The 15,160-nt window shown below is 47.1% G+C and overlaps 5 protein-coding genes across 5 annotated transcripts; 2 read left to right on the forward strand and 3 right to left on the reverse strand.

Moving 5' to 3' along the window:
- Positions 1-418: 418 nt before the first annotated feature.
- On the reverse strand, positions 419-1,086 carry N7525_004591 (uncharacterized protein; the record flags this gene model as incomplete). The annotated part of the gene is made up of 3 exons (XM_061213071.1): positions 419-482; positions 538-804; positions 893-1,086. The coding sequence occupies 3 exons, from the start codon at positions 1,084-1,086 to the stop codon at positions 419-421; spliced, it is 525 nt and encodes a 174-aa protein (XP_061070092.1).
- A 2,678-nt stretch (positions 1,087-3,764) lies between these two features.
- N7525_004592 (uncharacterized protein) lies at positions 3,765-5,344 on the forward strand (the record flags this gene model as incomplete). Its single annotated transcript, XM_061213072.1, has 3 exons — positions 3,765-4,944; positions 5,020-5,085; positions 5,139-5,344. 3 exons carry the CDS (start codon positions 3,765-3,767, stop codon positions 5,342-5,344), a joined length of 1,452 nt encoding a protein of 483 aa, XP_061070093.1.
- A 1,648-nt stretch (positions 5,345-6,992) lies between these two features.
- Positions 6,993-8,734, forward strand: N7525_004593 (uncharacterized protein; the record flags this gene model as incomplete). The annotated part of the gene is made up of 6 exons (XM_002565609.2): positions 6,993-7,616; positions 7,673-7,895; positions 7,951-8,352; positions 8,404-8,511; positions 8,574-8,635; positions 8,693-8,734. The coding sequence occupies 6 exons, from the start codon at positions 6,993-6,995 to the stop codon at positions 8,732-8,734; spliced, it is 1,461 nt and encodes a 486-aa protein (XP_002565655.2).
- Positions 8,735-10,477: 1,743 nt separating this feature from the next.
- Positions 10,478-10,732, reverse strand: N7525_004594 (uncharacterized protein; the record flags this gene model as incomplete). The annotated part of the gene is made up of 2 exons (XM_061213073.1): positions 10,478-10,510; positions 10,562-10,732. 2 exons carry the CDS (start codon positions 10,730-10,732, stop codon positions 10,478-10,480), a joined length of 204 nt encoding a protein of 67 aa, XP_061070094.1.
- A 1,147-nt stretch (positions 10,733-11,879) lies between these two features.
- On the reverse strand, positions 11,880-13,881 carry N7525_004595 (Dyp-type peroxidase; the record flags this gene model as incomplete). Its single annotated transcript, XM_061213074.1, has 8 exons — positions 11,880-12,169; positions 12,219-12,614; positions 12,674-12,780; positions 12,838-12,948; positions 13,010-13,111; positions 13,166-13,509; positions 13,562-13,784; positions 13,841-13,881. The coding sequence occupies 8 exons, from the start codon at positions 13,879-13,881 to the stop codon at positions 11,880-11,882; spliced, it is 1,614 nt and encodes a 537-aa protein (XP_061070095.1).
- Between the last annotated feature and the right edge of the window lie 1,279 nt (positions 13,882-15,160).

Raw genomic sequence — 15,160 nt, forward strand, 5'->3', positions numbered from 1 at the left:
CAGACGGTTTCATCTGTGTTTCATGACCATCGACCTAGTTCCTTTATCTCAGTCAAAAGCTTGGAGCCTTTTGCGTAGTTTTTGCGCATTATGTGCTGGCTCGGGTTTTGTCGCTACCTAGACACTCCTCACCAGCTTACTAGTTGTCCCCTTTTATCAGTCTGATGAATATTTGGATTACTTTATCAAGGCACATAGGCAAATGGACAAGCATTGTGGCCAATAAGACCTGACTGCGGAGCTTTCTAGAAGAGTTTATCTACTAATTCAGTGTGAATAACACAATGGGTCTTTGTAGAAGGCACGAAATATATTCTTGAAGCCTGGCAACGGCAGATAATACAAGTGGGAAAAAGGAAAGAAAAGAAACAGGCATCAAATCAAAGCTTGGTCAAATATTTGGTAAAAGAACTATTAATCACGGACCAAGAGCTTTGTTTAGCAATATCTCGAAAATGGCTTCCTCCATGATTGCTGCGAATCTGCAGTATATATTAGCACACAAATTAGCAATCGAGAAAAAAGCAAGCTACTCACCCCTGACACTTGATATGAGGCCTCATGGCATTCTGCAGTGTTTTCAATGTCTCACGCGTCAATCGTGGGAAGTTCTCATGGTCCCTTATCCTGTTCCACGCTTGGACGGGAGTAATGTACCCATTCAAGTCAAGCTTGTCCGCCATCTCGAACAGTTTTTGAAAAACTTCCGCCGAAACCTGCCATCGCGAGTCGCTGTCGAGGGTTGGGGGTGCAAGTTGTAGCAGCGTGCCTTGCATTGACACAGCATGACCCGAAGGCTGTGGGCTTGAGATATGCGACAGACATGGTCGTTCCAGTCTCCAGGTTCGTGAGGACAATGTTGGGAATATCAACGGAAGATACGGATACTTACGACAAAACAAAGTCAACTCCTGTCTGAAACCATTCTTCGTCAGAAAGCTCGTCCAGGTCTTTCTCCATGCCATCTTCGTGATATCCAGTCCCGCTGTGTTGCTTCTTGTTGTTGCCGCTATCGTTCACCGGTTGACCTGAGACGAACCGGAAGGACGAGGGGTTTGATATAGATGGCAGACCTTTTTGGCCCATGCTTGACGACGGATGGTTGGTCTTTCTCATGCTTTGCTTATGTTCAGGCTTGTTGATGCACTGGAGATGATATTGGCAGTGGGGAGCGTGAACGGAGAGGGCTCTGCAACAAATTATTGCCCCCGAACATGGTTACTTTGGCTAGATAGGACTTCGGGTTTGACAGTTTCTGTGGAAGGCTGCGTAATAATGTCCCGGATGATCCCGATGGACATTTCGGAGCTCATACGTCCCAAGGTTGCCGCGAGAATATCACATCACCGGCGGACATGTTCCAGCAACCGAATAAAAATGGCAATTCTCCTGTGATGGTTCCCAGGCGAATATAAATACTATGTTAGCTAGAGGGAAAGCAGGAATGGAATACCCCTACCCACCATTTGGCCTGTGTTATTGTTCATACGGTTTTCGCAAGTTGCTCTCGGGTCGTTCGCCTCATTTGACACACCTAGCAGGGGATTTTCAGTACGAAGATACAATCATGCACCCACTGCACTGTTTGCCAAGTCATGTGTAAGTGCTGTTTATTCTCGTTTGGCCAGCTGAGCAATGTCTCGTCAGCTTTCATAGAGTTGATCCATATCCTGTGAAATCGCACAAGTGGGCATAATACTCCAATGGTGTTGCAGTGCGACGTCTCGCAGGGTACATAAAAGAAAAAACCAAATTACGGCTGAAACAACGGGCATCCTTACCTTCGAGACCGGAATTAGACCCCGTATCTGTTATATTTCAACCTGTCAATTCTAAGCCGGGAAAGAATATGGGCAAGCACCGAAACGGATAAGCCTTTTTGTTATCTACACTAGAGGTCAAAATACCGGTTCTGCCTGATATTGACCTCTCTCGTCGGAGAGCGTGAGCTGAAGCTAACTGCCGACATTCGGGCCATAGGATAGCTGACTGCACTAGTTGGCAAGGACCTTTGTACACCCGTCGCGATCATACCTCACTAGGTGGGACTCGACATATCAGTGCGAACTCACGTTGCACTATCTAGACGTATTCTCCCAGAGCTCTCATCCTTCCACACTTATATAACGATGTACAACCGTCAAATATTGCTTAACCAGGTTCTTTTTATTCGGTCACTCAAACTGCCTCCCATATTTATATTGGCAATAGGAAGGGTAACGCCGCCCAGAATTCGTGGAACACTCGGTGAGTTTTATTAGATGCCTCATAATTTTAGGCCAGCTCGCTTCAATTGGTAACTTACTGAACTCAACAAGCTATATTTGTATGCCTGTAGTTTCCTACCTGGCTGTTTTCTTAATCTTTTATTCATTATAGTATAGCATTGTTTCTTGGTTATACTTGTTATATGTAATATACGGGAAGAAAGCAAAGAACCTTGTAGACCTAATTGCTCTCATCTGGGGTTGATATCCGACCTGCTCCAAGAATCCCATCACTATAGCTAGCTGATCCCGAAACAAGGCCGTGTAATCTATGTCTGAGGAAGATTCCATAAATCCAACAAGAATCTTAGTGCCCTTTTTAGTTTAATTTTATAGACTTCCTCAAGATATTGATTGACGATGCTAGAGTGGTATAGGAGCTTGGTTTTATCTTAGATGACAGGAACCAAGTCATCCGGGCTGATTGCTATACTATGGCGGAGCCGCACGCTAACTAGGTATTAACTCAAATACCAACTGAGGAATCCAGGTTCACTGAAATATATATAAAGCTTGAAGCGTCTGTTCATTTCGACTTTCTGAGAAGGCGAATTGGTTCTTGGCTAGAGAGTATATCTTTCGGTCTTCTAGAATGTTTTTTTTTGTGCTCGGAGCTGTACTAACTAAACTGGACACTTTCATATCTCAGCAGGAAAACATTCATTCCAGCTAATCTAAAGTGCTTGAGCTGACGACTTGTGCGTGTAGTAACCTGGTATTCAGATTCGCAAAACATCCATCCATGGCTACCTACGTAGTAGGTAGTCTTCTCCCTTATGTAAGAATAGCCCCGGAGGTACCGGGCAAATCTAGAAGATCCTACTTCACCATCCTATGCTATTACAGCGGTTGTTACCTAGGAGGGTATACGGAGTAGACCAATACCACCCTTCCCTACATCAGTGTCTTTAGGGTAAGCACCCCGATGATCATAAATGAAATATACAAAAAGAGCATGGTGTTAGGCGAACTATGAAAGCATCATGTAGGACCTACAATGTACGCTGCATGCAGAATTGCAGAGAGCATTGGATAATTGGATATAGTTCATGTAGCCTCCTTGCAGGTAGCAACCTCACTGGCACTCAATAGCAACCCTTATTTTGCGACCTTTTGGGCGATTCTATTCGTTCGGCAGTAGATGGCTGAGACCCTCCTTTTAGGATGTCGGGGGATCTACGATCTCACAGCTCCACATCCGGCAGAAGGCTGAGCTGAACTGGTTCAGCTGAGCATTCCAGAGTCCTAGCTACCCACTTTCAGGTCTACCAATGTAACTTGTCACTCGATCTATGACCCTGACACCTCCTCTCTCCTTAATGACAGCATTACTTTACATCATATCTGAGTATCGGGGTGGGGCTACAACGCGAGGGCGAGAAAAAGGGTTGTAGACGGCCTGATGGCCTCGTCGCTGTACTATTTATTGAAGCTTTTTGAGCACTTCCTGCTGTCCTTGTCTTTCCACGACAACCAGAGTTCGTTTCTTGCTTGACCATGGTTGCCAAATCATCCCTCCTACTGCTAGGCGCCGCTCTGGCCTTCGCCGACCAAGCACCGATCGGCGGCAGTTCAGAATGCCTGAAAACCGGTAATCCTAACGAGTGCTGCCTCAATGGGGCGCCCTCTGACAAGGTGACAATTGACCACCGCACGTTCTTAATTACTTGCGGATCGAGATATATCTCACTCGACTCCTTCGGCAAACCCTTCACGGCCAAGAATGCTCTCGACTGTGCGACACACTGTTCAAAAGACCCGTCCTGCGAAGCATCATCCTTCAACACACGCGGCAACCCAAACCGCGGGAACTGCTTCTTCACATTGGGAGACAACATGGACCATCAGGACGATGGAAACTGGATTAGCTTCACCGAAATATCAACATCCTCATCCTGCTTGGAGTCCAATGACCGCAACGCTTGCTGCAGTGATCCAACACAGCAAAAAGGCGAGGTCTCTATTGATAATGCCAAATGGAAATGGACCTGCGGGACCATGCTGCGCGTGAAGCCGACCCAAATAGAGGCAGCCAACGCTTTCGAGTGTGCCTCGCGCTGCGCGTCCGAGGGCTGTGAGGCGATTTCCTTTCGAACTCTAGACGAGAACGCAAAGGGCAACTGCTTCTTCGTCGCAGACAACAACAACAAGGCTCAGCGGCCTGTGCGCAAATTCATGTCACTCGTTAAAGTCGAGAAGGATGAAGATGACGATGACATGATCCCCAAACCAGAACCGGAGTGCGAAAAGTGCACTAAAGAGAGGGACCAGTGCATTGACGATAACAAAATCTGCAATGATAACCTAGAGCAAGCTCAGCATGATCTCGACATGTGCGAAAGCAACCAGGTGGACCCTGAAAAATTGAAGCAATGCGAACTCGGCAGGCTAGAATCCGAAAAAGCTGCAGAGGAGTGCCGGCTTGACTCTGCTAAAATTGAAGAGAAGAGGAAACAGTGTCGCGAGGATGAACGTGCATGTGAGAGAGAGAAGGCCGAGCTCAACAATCAGAAGCACCAGTGCGAGAACGACAGAAGCCGCTTGAATCAGGATCTCAAAGACAAAGAAGACGAGATCTCCGAACTCAAGTCGCAGATCAAATCGCTCAACGAGAAGCTAAACGCTTGCAATACATCGACCCCTGGCGGGAAGTGCCGTACGAACCTTGTCGAAGCCGGTAAGTGATAAAATCCTTAGACCCCTGTAATGTCACTCCCTAGCTTTTCAACTGGAACTGACCACTGGGTCACAGAGCCTGGCGACGATCAATGCATCATCAGCGCTGGAGATGAACAATTCAAGATTCACTATGCTAAACGTTTGCCTCCCTCAATAAGGTCTTATAGCAGAGACATGCTGACTTCTAGATAGTTGATGACGCCCGCGACGTAGCGAACTTCCGCACTCCCAGAGCGGCCTCTTTCAAAGACTGCGCCGAGCAGTGCGCGAAGGAAAAGGAGTGTGTGCGATTCCTGTGGAAGACAAATGGCAAAGACAAGACCTGTTACATGCGATCTACCGGGAAGGGCATGGTCCCCACTCAGCACTCGGATTGGAGTTCTGGGCAGCTTCTTTAAGTTGAAAGCTGGACGGACAGCTGGACAACCTTATGGCTGTCTAAAGCAACAAGGTACTTTCGGAGGATAGAATGCTGGGATACGGAAGCGGCAATAATCACAGTCGACTCTTGGAGGAAATCACCTGCGAAACCAGCAGACTAATATATTTCCCTTGGACGATTACTTGAGCCATGATATTAGGTAGACTTTCCTTCTTTTTCCCCCTTTCATGTTACTTTTTGGGGTTTTCGATACTGTAATTGAAATGCAAAGTCTGCTTTCGTTTTTCTTTGTAATTGACCAATCTGATAGACTGATAGCAGAGTATTTTTCTTTTCAAATAGCCGCCCTGCACAGTAGGATCAGGAAACCTGTCCTGACAAGCTTATTGCGCAGGCAGAACTACCAGAACCAGCTTTGCATCAAAGACTCTTGGTTGCCACTGGCCATGACTTACCTAAATACCTATGTTGTGTAGGTAGAGCCAGTGGTCAATGCTACCGGCGCCGAGCCCTCTAATTCGCGGCCCGTTCCGTAAAGAGCGGGTCTCGAGACGAACCTATCAATAATGTCATGCCACTGGTACAGCTCCTATTTGCACATTTGAGCGCCAGAGCGACGGTCGCATTTTGAGGTTATAGAGGTCGCGCGAGTGCCAAGATCACAAGTGGTGAGAAAAAAGAAAAGAAAAGAAAAGAAACAAAAATGAAAAGTATATAATATATAACGAGTAAAGATCCGTCAGGTATAAGCCCCTGGTCAATCTCCTCACACAGTTCCTTCTCCTGCCTGACAAATTTAGGCGAGATCCCCCGGAGTCCTCGATCAGCAGATCATTCCCGCAATACGTGAGCAGACTCATCACATCCGCTTGTTTATCCTCGACGGCCTTCTGAAAGGCTTATAAAATGTTCCTCATTCTGAAATCCAGCAATCAACAGAAGGTGCGCAACATGTACATATCGCTATATGGCGTAGTTGAAATTAATCATCCACAGAGTTTTGGAACCTTACCATCATACGACAGCGGGAGAACAATAAAATCCATGCTCGGCAGCCCATGAGTGCAACCAACAATCTTTTGAATCTGTTCACGAAGTAGTGAAAAGCGTGTCGATAATTGACATAAACGAATGCAGAATGCTATAACATGATGTTACACTGCATCAGAGCCAATCAGTTGTCAATAAGAGGTATAGATGGCTCAGCTGAAAGCGGGCCCTCTTGCGGAAACTAGCGGTCACCTTAAGATCTTCGCAGGGAAGCTGCCGTGCAACCCTGAATTCTCAGCTGGAAATATCATGCGACATTGAAGTTACCTGGTCATGACCCACGGTGGGCCAGGCAAGTCGCGCTTCGTGTTGACGTCACTAGCCTCACTACCCTGAGGTTCGTGGCCGAGTATTGGCTCATCATGTGTCGGTAGAACGAGATGGTCTCCTGAAGAGTGAAAATTTAGGTGATGTATCGCCTGAGTGCAAAGTTACGTGCCAATGGGACAAATGAGGCTGTCTGAAAGCTGCAAACAGGAAGCGTCTTTGGCTCCACCTAGGGGTATAAACATGGCTATGGAACCGATAGACTATAGCCTTCATTCTTGTTAAACTAATTAACCTGGCCTTAGCTCAGCATAACTCTCGAGTACATCGCGACAGGTGTTTTCATAATGGAAGAAAACCTTCACACTCACGCGAAGAGCGGAACTCTCAATATGGATAACATCGGCCAGCTCCTCATCCAGGACGAAGTCAATGATGTGGACAGCTACGGTGATACAGCCCTAGACCTGGCAATTCGAAACGGCCATGTGGGTGCCGTAAAGCTGCTTCTGCAGAACGATGCGGATGCCAACAGAGTATCCCCAGATGGCAAGACCCCCCTCTATGCGGCGACTCTGGCACCAAACAGCGGCCGCATTGTTGAGCTTCTGCTCAAGCACGGTGCCAAGCCAGACAAGCCGGTCTCACGGCCAAAAGGTGACACTCCGTTGATGTCAGCGATTCGACAAGGCACTAGCCCCGAGGCTATCCGTGCCCTCGTTCAGGCTGGAGCGGCCATGGATAGGTCGAACGAGCTCGGCGAGACACCTGCGAACCTTGCCGAAAAGTCTACAAACACTGCCGTTCACAAGGCTATCCGCCCCAAGGACGAGAAGCCGGAATGGAAGCCAGAACTCGAGAATCTTCTCGTTAGCTCCGGTCTGTTTGCCATGGCCTACTTCAAGAATTTCAGGGACGTCGGCAAGAATGCCATAAATCGTCTTGCTGCATTGTCAGAACCAGTGCCAGGCGTATGTACCTTGTCATCCAAAGTTCTTCGTTTCTGAATTTGCTAACCCTGGAATAGCAAATTACGAACCCCCGCACGGCGGAGGAAATCCTGTCGAACCTTGAAAACTTCATCCATGCAAAGGGTCTTGAGGACATCTTCCCAGAGGGTAATGAGTATGTGCATAAGGTAGCAGAGAAAGCAGCCAAGATCCTGAACGATTCGACTTTCCCGGGTGCAACACCCAGGAATGTGACTATTATGTCACGCCAGGCTTTGTACCAGCCTGTCTTTTACTGCGGTAGGTCAGTCGGCAAATCGCATAAGAACACCATACTTACACTAGTTGCCTATAGATGATAGTGGCTCGATGGCTGATGACGACCGCATGAACAAACAAGCAACGATGGTTGGACGGATGGCAGACCTTATCACGAGGGCTGCTCCGGAAGGGAACGCACAGGTTTATCTTCGGTTTATCAACAAGAACGAGAAATTCGATAAAATCAGCCCTGGCGAACTTACCTCGAAGATGAAGTTTACCCCCAATGGACCGACTCCGTTGGGTGCGAACCTAAAAGCTAAAGTCTTGAGTGACTTACTCTACGATCCACTTAATAAGGGCGAAGTGCTGGACCGGCCCCTTCTTATTTTGACGGTCACCGACGGATGTCCGACCGACGATCCTAAAGATACATACGAAAAAGAAATCAGGGAGTCGCTGAAGTTTGTGAAGGACAAAGGCTACGGAGACGAAGGTAGGCTTTCGTCGTGGGTCTACATCGATGACGTTCGCTAACCCAGCGCAGCCGTCCGTTACGACCTTAGCCAAATAGGCAACGCGAGTGAGGCTACCGAGTTCTTGGGAAGCTGGCAGCTGAATGATCTTGTCCCCGATCATGTCAATGTAACTGCTGGTGAGTGATAACTGTGGAACCGAAGGAGAAATAGTACGGACCAGGCTAACGTTCAAATCCAGAGCATTTGGATAGCCAATTCGAGAACCTCAGATACAACGACGAACATGAACTCGACCAATGGGTACGGCTTCCGGTGTTCTATTTCCTTTTTGACGCCCAACTGACGAGTTCATTTTAGATCCTGGATAGACTTGATGCGGGTAACCCGATCATTTATTAGATGTGACTTACAAACGGAAACCAAACGTCTCTCAACTGTCGTTGTGATTCGGTATTGGTGGCAATGTGAAATGTGGAAAGCTACATATGGTTTGACGTATGAGGTCCTTGCTCTCTCTTTAGTGAGATATGTGCAACAACTATTATCAAATACATTTGTTCATATACATTGTCATCTGCAAGCCAACCCAGAGTTTTCCAATGGCTGAATAATTGCCAAGCCACTATAATCTTTGTACTTTGTCCCTTTAGTTGTAGGTGTAACCGGGGTTGCTCCAAGCTCAACGGGAAGTGCCGTGAGGGCAGAGAGCACGTCGGGGTACGGATTAAGCAAGGAATGATGCAGTTGCCCTGACAACCGGCAAGAGCAATATGCAACCTGATATGCGTATACTGGAATCGGAATAACTGGTACCCCCAATAATAGAGAACAAGAATGGCTCAACCCAGTATTTTTTATGCCCTCGTGATACCCTGAAATTCTGTCTGTCCCTTTTCTCTTGCTTCGTCTTGGGAGATCTTCAAAGCCGATCTTAAAGCATATAGCGGTATAGACTGACAAGGACCACCTTGAACGGTAAGGCTGATTGTGCCGTATGTATGGCCCCTCAATAGCCAACAGAAAGCTTCACAGATCTGCAGCCAGGAATCGGACGTCTTTGTTGACATAGCTACGCGCGGGCTGCAATTGTTTCTTACACACCAAGACCCGCAGATCCCTCGACCATGACCGCTACGCGTGCAGAATAAATAGTTAATTACGTCCTAGTGGATGATCCAGATACTGAGGAGACTACGGGAGGGATTTAGGTAGAAGATTGGGGACTGTTTAGCAGCGTGTTGAGCTTGCTGAGAGGTCGAAGAGAATGCGAGAGGGGTGAACCGGACAGCGTCTCGCAGCCCTGCTAGGCTTTGCTGAAGCGTCACAATGTTGGTGGCTGGCTGAGGTGGGTCTGTATATCTGAACATTTCCTACTGCGTACCCTCTCCTTACGTCAAGAACGAAGACGGTTATTTTATGTTCACGGTTGCTTTTTGTTGAGATGAGTGGCTACCTGAGCAGCCCCCCCCCCCTCCCCCCGGCTGGCGTTTGTTAGGACCTGTTCCCTGCTACTCGTACGGAGTAGATATATTTTTCCCCTGCATAGTTATCTGTTAAGAATCCTCCTCCCATAGGAGTGGCCATCCCTTCTGCTTGGACCTACCTACAGTGAACCTCAGTGCGAGGTTGTAACCCGATAGCGTCTTGATGAGGCGCCGTGCTTCGATGCCGTAAACATTTACAATTTATCACTTTGCTTTGGATGTGAGTGCTCCGCATTGCAAAGGGTTCCAGTGTAGTGGGGAAGGGAATTGTTGGCTAGGGATCGTGTTAAAGTGGGATATGTGTACCTCCTGGTTATGCTAGATCGTTAACACCTGAGAATACAACAACTGCTGCTTGCTAAGGCAACTGTTTTTCTCATTTATGCGCAGAATAACTTGCTCTTGGACACATGATTTTCGACTATAGACCCACCGAGCATTTATTATGCGATGGATAAAAACACAGACTTGTGACCGAAGTCCTAATCAACAGAATGGTAGTAGTCCTACTTCGAACGATGGATAATACTATTATTTTACCAGATTATGAAGGCGGAATAACTACTTTACAAAAGTTGACGCCACGGGATCATGAATTCATGGTGTCCTCCAGGTAAAAGTTCAAGTCCAGCCATTCACCTTCGCTTGTGGTAAATTTTCATTGTTTCTTGTTACAGCAAGTCCAGCAGGGCTATTCGACACATTAGTATCAAGCTACAGGGTAAGTAGAGTGGCCACTTACTTTGTCGCCCTCGGGATCAATCAGTTCAGGCTCCATGCCGGGAAGGCACTTAAACTTCTCCGCTCTGCAGACACTCAGGCAGGTACGGGGTTCCTCAGAGGCGAAGTCCTGGGCCCAGACGCTGGAGGCAGCCAACAGGAGAGTGGCGAATAGGAAGGATGAGAACTGCATCTTGAGAGATTGTTGGGGCAGGTTTGTCAAAGGATAGAGAGATTTTGTGGATGGAAGGCGTAACAAGACACGCTAGGGATGCGATTGTAGAGCTATTTATGTGGAAGGCTTGCTTAAAACCTGTCTTCTAGCTTCAGCTATGTTGTAATTTCTACTCATGCCCATCCATGGATGCATGATGTATAGGATTTAGAGTTATTGATAGATGTGGACCTGAACCAGCAGCATTCTCCAATAAGCTGCATATCTTGCAAGCAAGGCAGTGAGTCCTTTTTTGTTAGGTGTAGCTGAATGAATATAACTCAGACAAATTCGGTCAATAAACCTTGAGGATGTGTTGCATCGGTCCCAATATAACTTTCGATTGATTGGCCGCGCCAAGACGCATGCATAAGGCATAGATCCACAGCTCGAGTTGTACAGCATGTCGGTATGACGACGATCTAATGCTGCAAGGACGCCTCTGGCCCATTCCGTCCATTGTGGACCGTTCCGTGCCGTACAACCTTTTTCCTTCGTTTGAAGGCTGGGCAACACTTGAGTATTTCCGTCATCCAAAACGCTAAGCATTGTTCCGCACAAATCCGTCCTGCTACACCCTTGGTTCACCCAATTATGGATCATTAGAACTGCAGTGTAAAGGATTCAGAAGATACCACCGCCGTAGCATATCGCAACTCGCATATCATACCTACGGTTCGACAGTAGTACTTCACATAACCGCATGCGTATATCAGCTATCCACACAGTGCTATTTGCCACGACCACAACACTATAAAGTTCTATTGTTATGGAGTGGAATGCCATAGGATACAGCATGGTCTCGCCTTAACCGAGAGAACTGGGATACTTGCGTCAGGTAAATTTCCATTGGAGCAACATTGGGAATAGAGTTAGTTCTATCTGAATCAAGAACAAGGGATTTGCCCACATATTCATGCAGTACATCCATTTGTAGTATCACCATGGTAAGATCAAGTTTAGGCAATTAGAGAGATAAGAGACTGATGTAATCGAGCCATGTTTGCTACCGAGAAGGGCACAGAGCATCAAACTATCTACCAGCAAAAGACTAAAACTGAACGAGTCCAGACGCATAGCACATCATCATCGGGTGAATGTATGTGGAATGAAGCAAGGGCCCCGCTTATTTGCAAAGAGTCTCTCTGATTCCAGAAATTGAAGGAGCAAAGAAGTACTCACCACCGCGAGGGATAACCCAGCGTTCAATAGGAATCCAGTGTTTGCTCGGCTTCGGCACAGGCTTCTCAACATCAGGGAAGTTCGCATTAGGAGCTGGGCTGTCATATTTGGTAACGTCATTCTCCGCGCGATAGTAGGGAGGCATTTGACCGATGATAGCGTCGATACCCTGCGGGGCTTTGCCTCCCAGCTTGTCAGAGAAATCGACAGGCTTATCCGCCTTGTTTGCCCATTCTGTGGGTTGTTAATTATGAATGTATTGTCATTGTGGGGGAGTACGAACCTTTCTGGACAAACCTGAATCCGTTGGTGATGTCGCTCTGGTAGGAAACGAACAACAGACCACGATCATGCTGGGACACGCCAGCACCCTTCTCGTTGGTCTCTGTCACTGGTCCGTAGGGGATTCCTCGTCGCATCATAAGATGCCTTTCGTAATTGGGGAAGTCATCTCGAGGCCCGCACTTCCGGATATGGGCAGCGTAAGGACATCTAGTTTGGTCCTCAGGGTTGTAAGTGAAGGCATCCGTGTGATTCGTCGCTTCCAGTTTTTTGTATTCCTCGTGAGGATTTTTACCCTGTTCACTCCATTCCTTGAACAATAACTTCTTGTTCGTTTCTGGATCAGGATCCCTCAGAGGGGTGGGATCTGCGTCTGGGTAAAGTTCAAGCGGGGCTCCTGTACATATCAAGTAAGTGAATGCTGCAAGTCAAGGCACATCCAAGAGGCAATCTTACCGTTGGGCCATCTTCCAACAATACGGGAGGAGAATTTTCGAAGATCTACCATAGCTTCGGCCTTTTGCCCCGGATTTTTCAATTTCTTGGTGTTCGCGGCACACCAGCTGAAAGGGTTAGATTATCGTAGTATCGTAGAACAAATTCGAAGAGGGTACACTTACGCAACGAACTCCGGTGTTCTTTGTTCATATGTGCGGAACACCATGAAGCTTCCCTCTTTGGCCCAAGCCGGGTGATTGCTTTGATCGCCTTCACCTCCAACAAGAATAGTACTAGCGAGGCCATCAGCGACTGGATTTCCAGGCATCTTGGTGTGGGATGTTTAGAGCTTACCCAGCCTGAATTGGCTTCAAACCCTTCTTGGCTTCTTCGACCTTTTCATCGGTGTCCAGACCAATGACAATTGGCTGGGAGATACCATCAACCCATCCAAAGCTAAACAGTGGATTAGTCTGATATAATATGTATAATGAGCGTGAAGTATCCTACTGTTCTTTGTCATCATCAAGAACATGTCCCTGCTGCTGAAAGACAACTTGAACACTTGGCGTGTCGATGGTATGACCTCCAGTGGATGGGATGTCTCCTTTCTCAAGACCGACTCCGAAAGCCTTCTTAACCGATCTAACGGTATTAACCAAGGTCTTTTCAGTATCACCGGTGATAGTGAAAACACCGTCGAGATATCCATTTCGTGGGGTGAATTGGTGGAACCAATCATGCTGGTCATCGAGACCGTTATGCTTTGCCTTTTCATCTCCCTCAAGGGGGTAGGTCAGGTCCTCCCACTGGCCGTTGTTGAAGACATCATCGGTGAATGGCTCCGCTCCAAGCTAGCATTGTTTAGTGCGGCTCATGTAATTATCGAGTAGTCTTATAACCCACCTTTGCTAGACCCTTGGCGGAGAAGGCAACATTGATGGCAGAGAAAAAGACGATACTTTTTAGAGTACCTTCGGCCTTCTTCTTGTAAATGTCCTTCCTAAACGTCTCAGCATCACTGGCAGTCGTGAGACTTGGAACGAGGACAGCCAGGTGGTCTTTGAACTTCACAGGGTCAGTGATGCGGAAGAAGACAAACAGCTCATGCTTCTTGGACAAACGGGGCCTGGGATCATTAGAATGAATTCCCAGATTGAAACAGATAGCAGGGTATCAACTTACCAGATGTCTCCCTGGATGTTCTCCTTGTTGGGAGGTGCCATTTTGGATGACAGGCTCAATTTTCTTCAATTGCAGGTGTTCCAGGGAAAGGGTTCAACGGGGGGAAGGGGTCCTTTATATAATTCAAGCTACACCATACAGTGGCTAATGCTTGGAAGTGTTGAGACGAAAGAGCGCCCCTCCGTTACGCATTAATGATGTTGTCACTGCACATCCTCGTATAGTGAAAGCTGCAACCAGATTGTTCCTTGATATTCATCCACGGATCTGAATAGGCCAATCACACCCAGTGATGTAAGGTGTCTGTCCCCGGCAATCCTGTACAACTATGCAATGCAGGTCGTGAATGTCACTGCGACATTACCCCATCTACAGTGGCTGCCTGTAAAAGAGACCAAAATTACGTGTCGAGATGGAAGAAGTCGATCCATTCCTCAAGGGAGCAGTCTGAGATTCTTTAGGTCTCCACATTGTTGCAATAGTGCGGCAGAAAGTACTGCATCACTATAGAGTAGAGAAATGTAACTGAGTCGCTCACAGACTTGGCGTAGTATGAATGTTATACTAGATCCTGATATATGCAGCCTGGGCGCTATATTATCAGGTCTGATTGGAGTGTGACCCCAACACGTCACAGATGTGCACTTGGTTCAATAGCGCAGGCCAGTACGTACCTGGAGTGAACAGGACTTATCTACCCTAAAACGTGCGTCTACTAGCCGTTGTAGTATATCATATGTGGGTGGTACGTATCATCTTTCAATTATTATTAATCGAGAAATTATGGATCTGGATCTGCCAAAATCATGCAGGAAATGCATAATGTGGCTTTCACTACGCCAATCGAGATCTAAGTATTCTCACCGCCACCAAGTGGGAACAAATTGATAAAAAAAAGAAGAAGAAGAGAGGCTCGGCGTAAGTATTGGGATATCAACACAATAAAATAAAGACACGAAAGAGAAAATCAAATACAACATAGAAAGTGAGGAGGAGCGCAGTAGGAGTATAGAAGAAACTTGAGAAAGGGGACAAGGAGAATGCAAATCTATGGCACGTGAATGAAAACGAGATCGAGTTGAATCAAGTCACTCTCCTGAGCCTTCTGCTTGAAAGGGTATGCAAGCACGCGAAACAGAGAGCAAAGGCCCAATGACACTCAAAATTGAAAATAATATACGCCTAGAGGATATAGAAGTCTTCCAAGCGAATCCCGGTAGTCTCGCCAACCTGCAAGATACTGATCAACAACTTGGAGCGGTATTTAGAAACTACGCAAGATACTGACCGTAAGTCGGTTGAAGCACTGGATTAGACTAC

The sequence above is a fragment of the Penicillium rubens genome (genome assembly GCF_028828025.1).
Source record: "Penicillium rubens strain IBT 27055 chromosome Unknown utg000002l_segment0_segment0, whole genome shotgun sequence".
In the NCBI taxonomy this organism is placed as follows: Eukaryota; Fungi; Ascomycota; class Eurotiomycetes; order Eurotiales; family Aspergillaceae; genus Penicillium; species Penicillium rubens.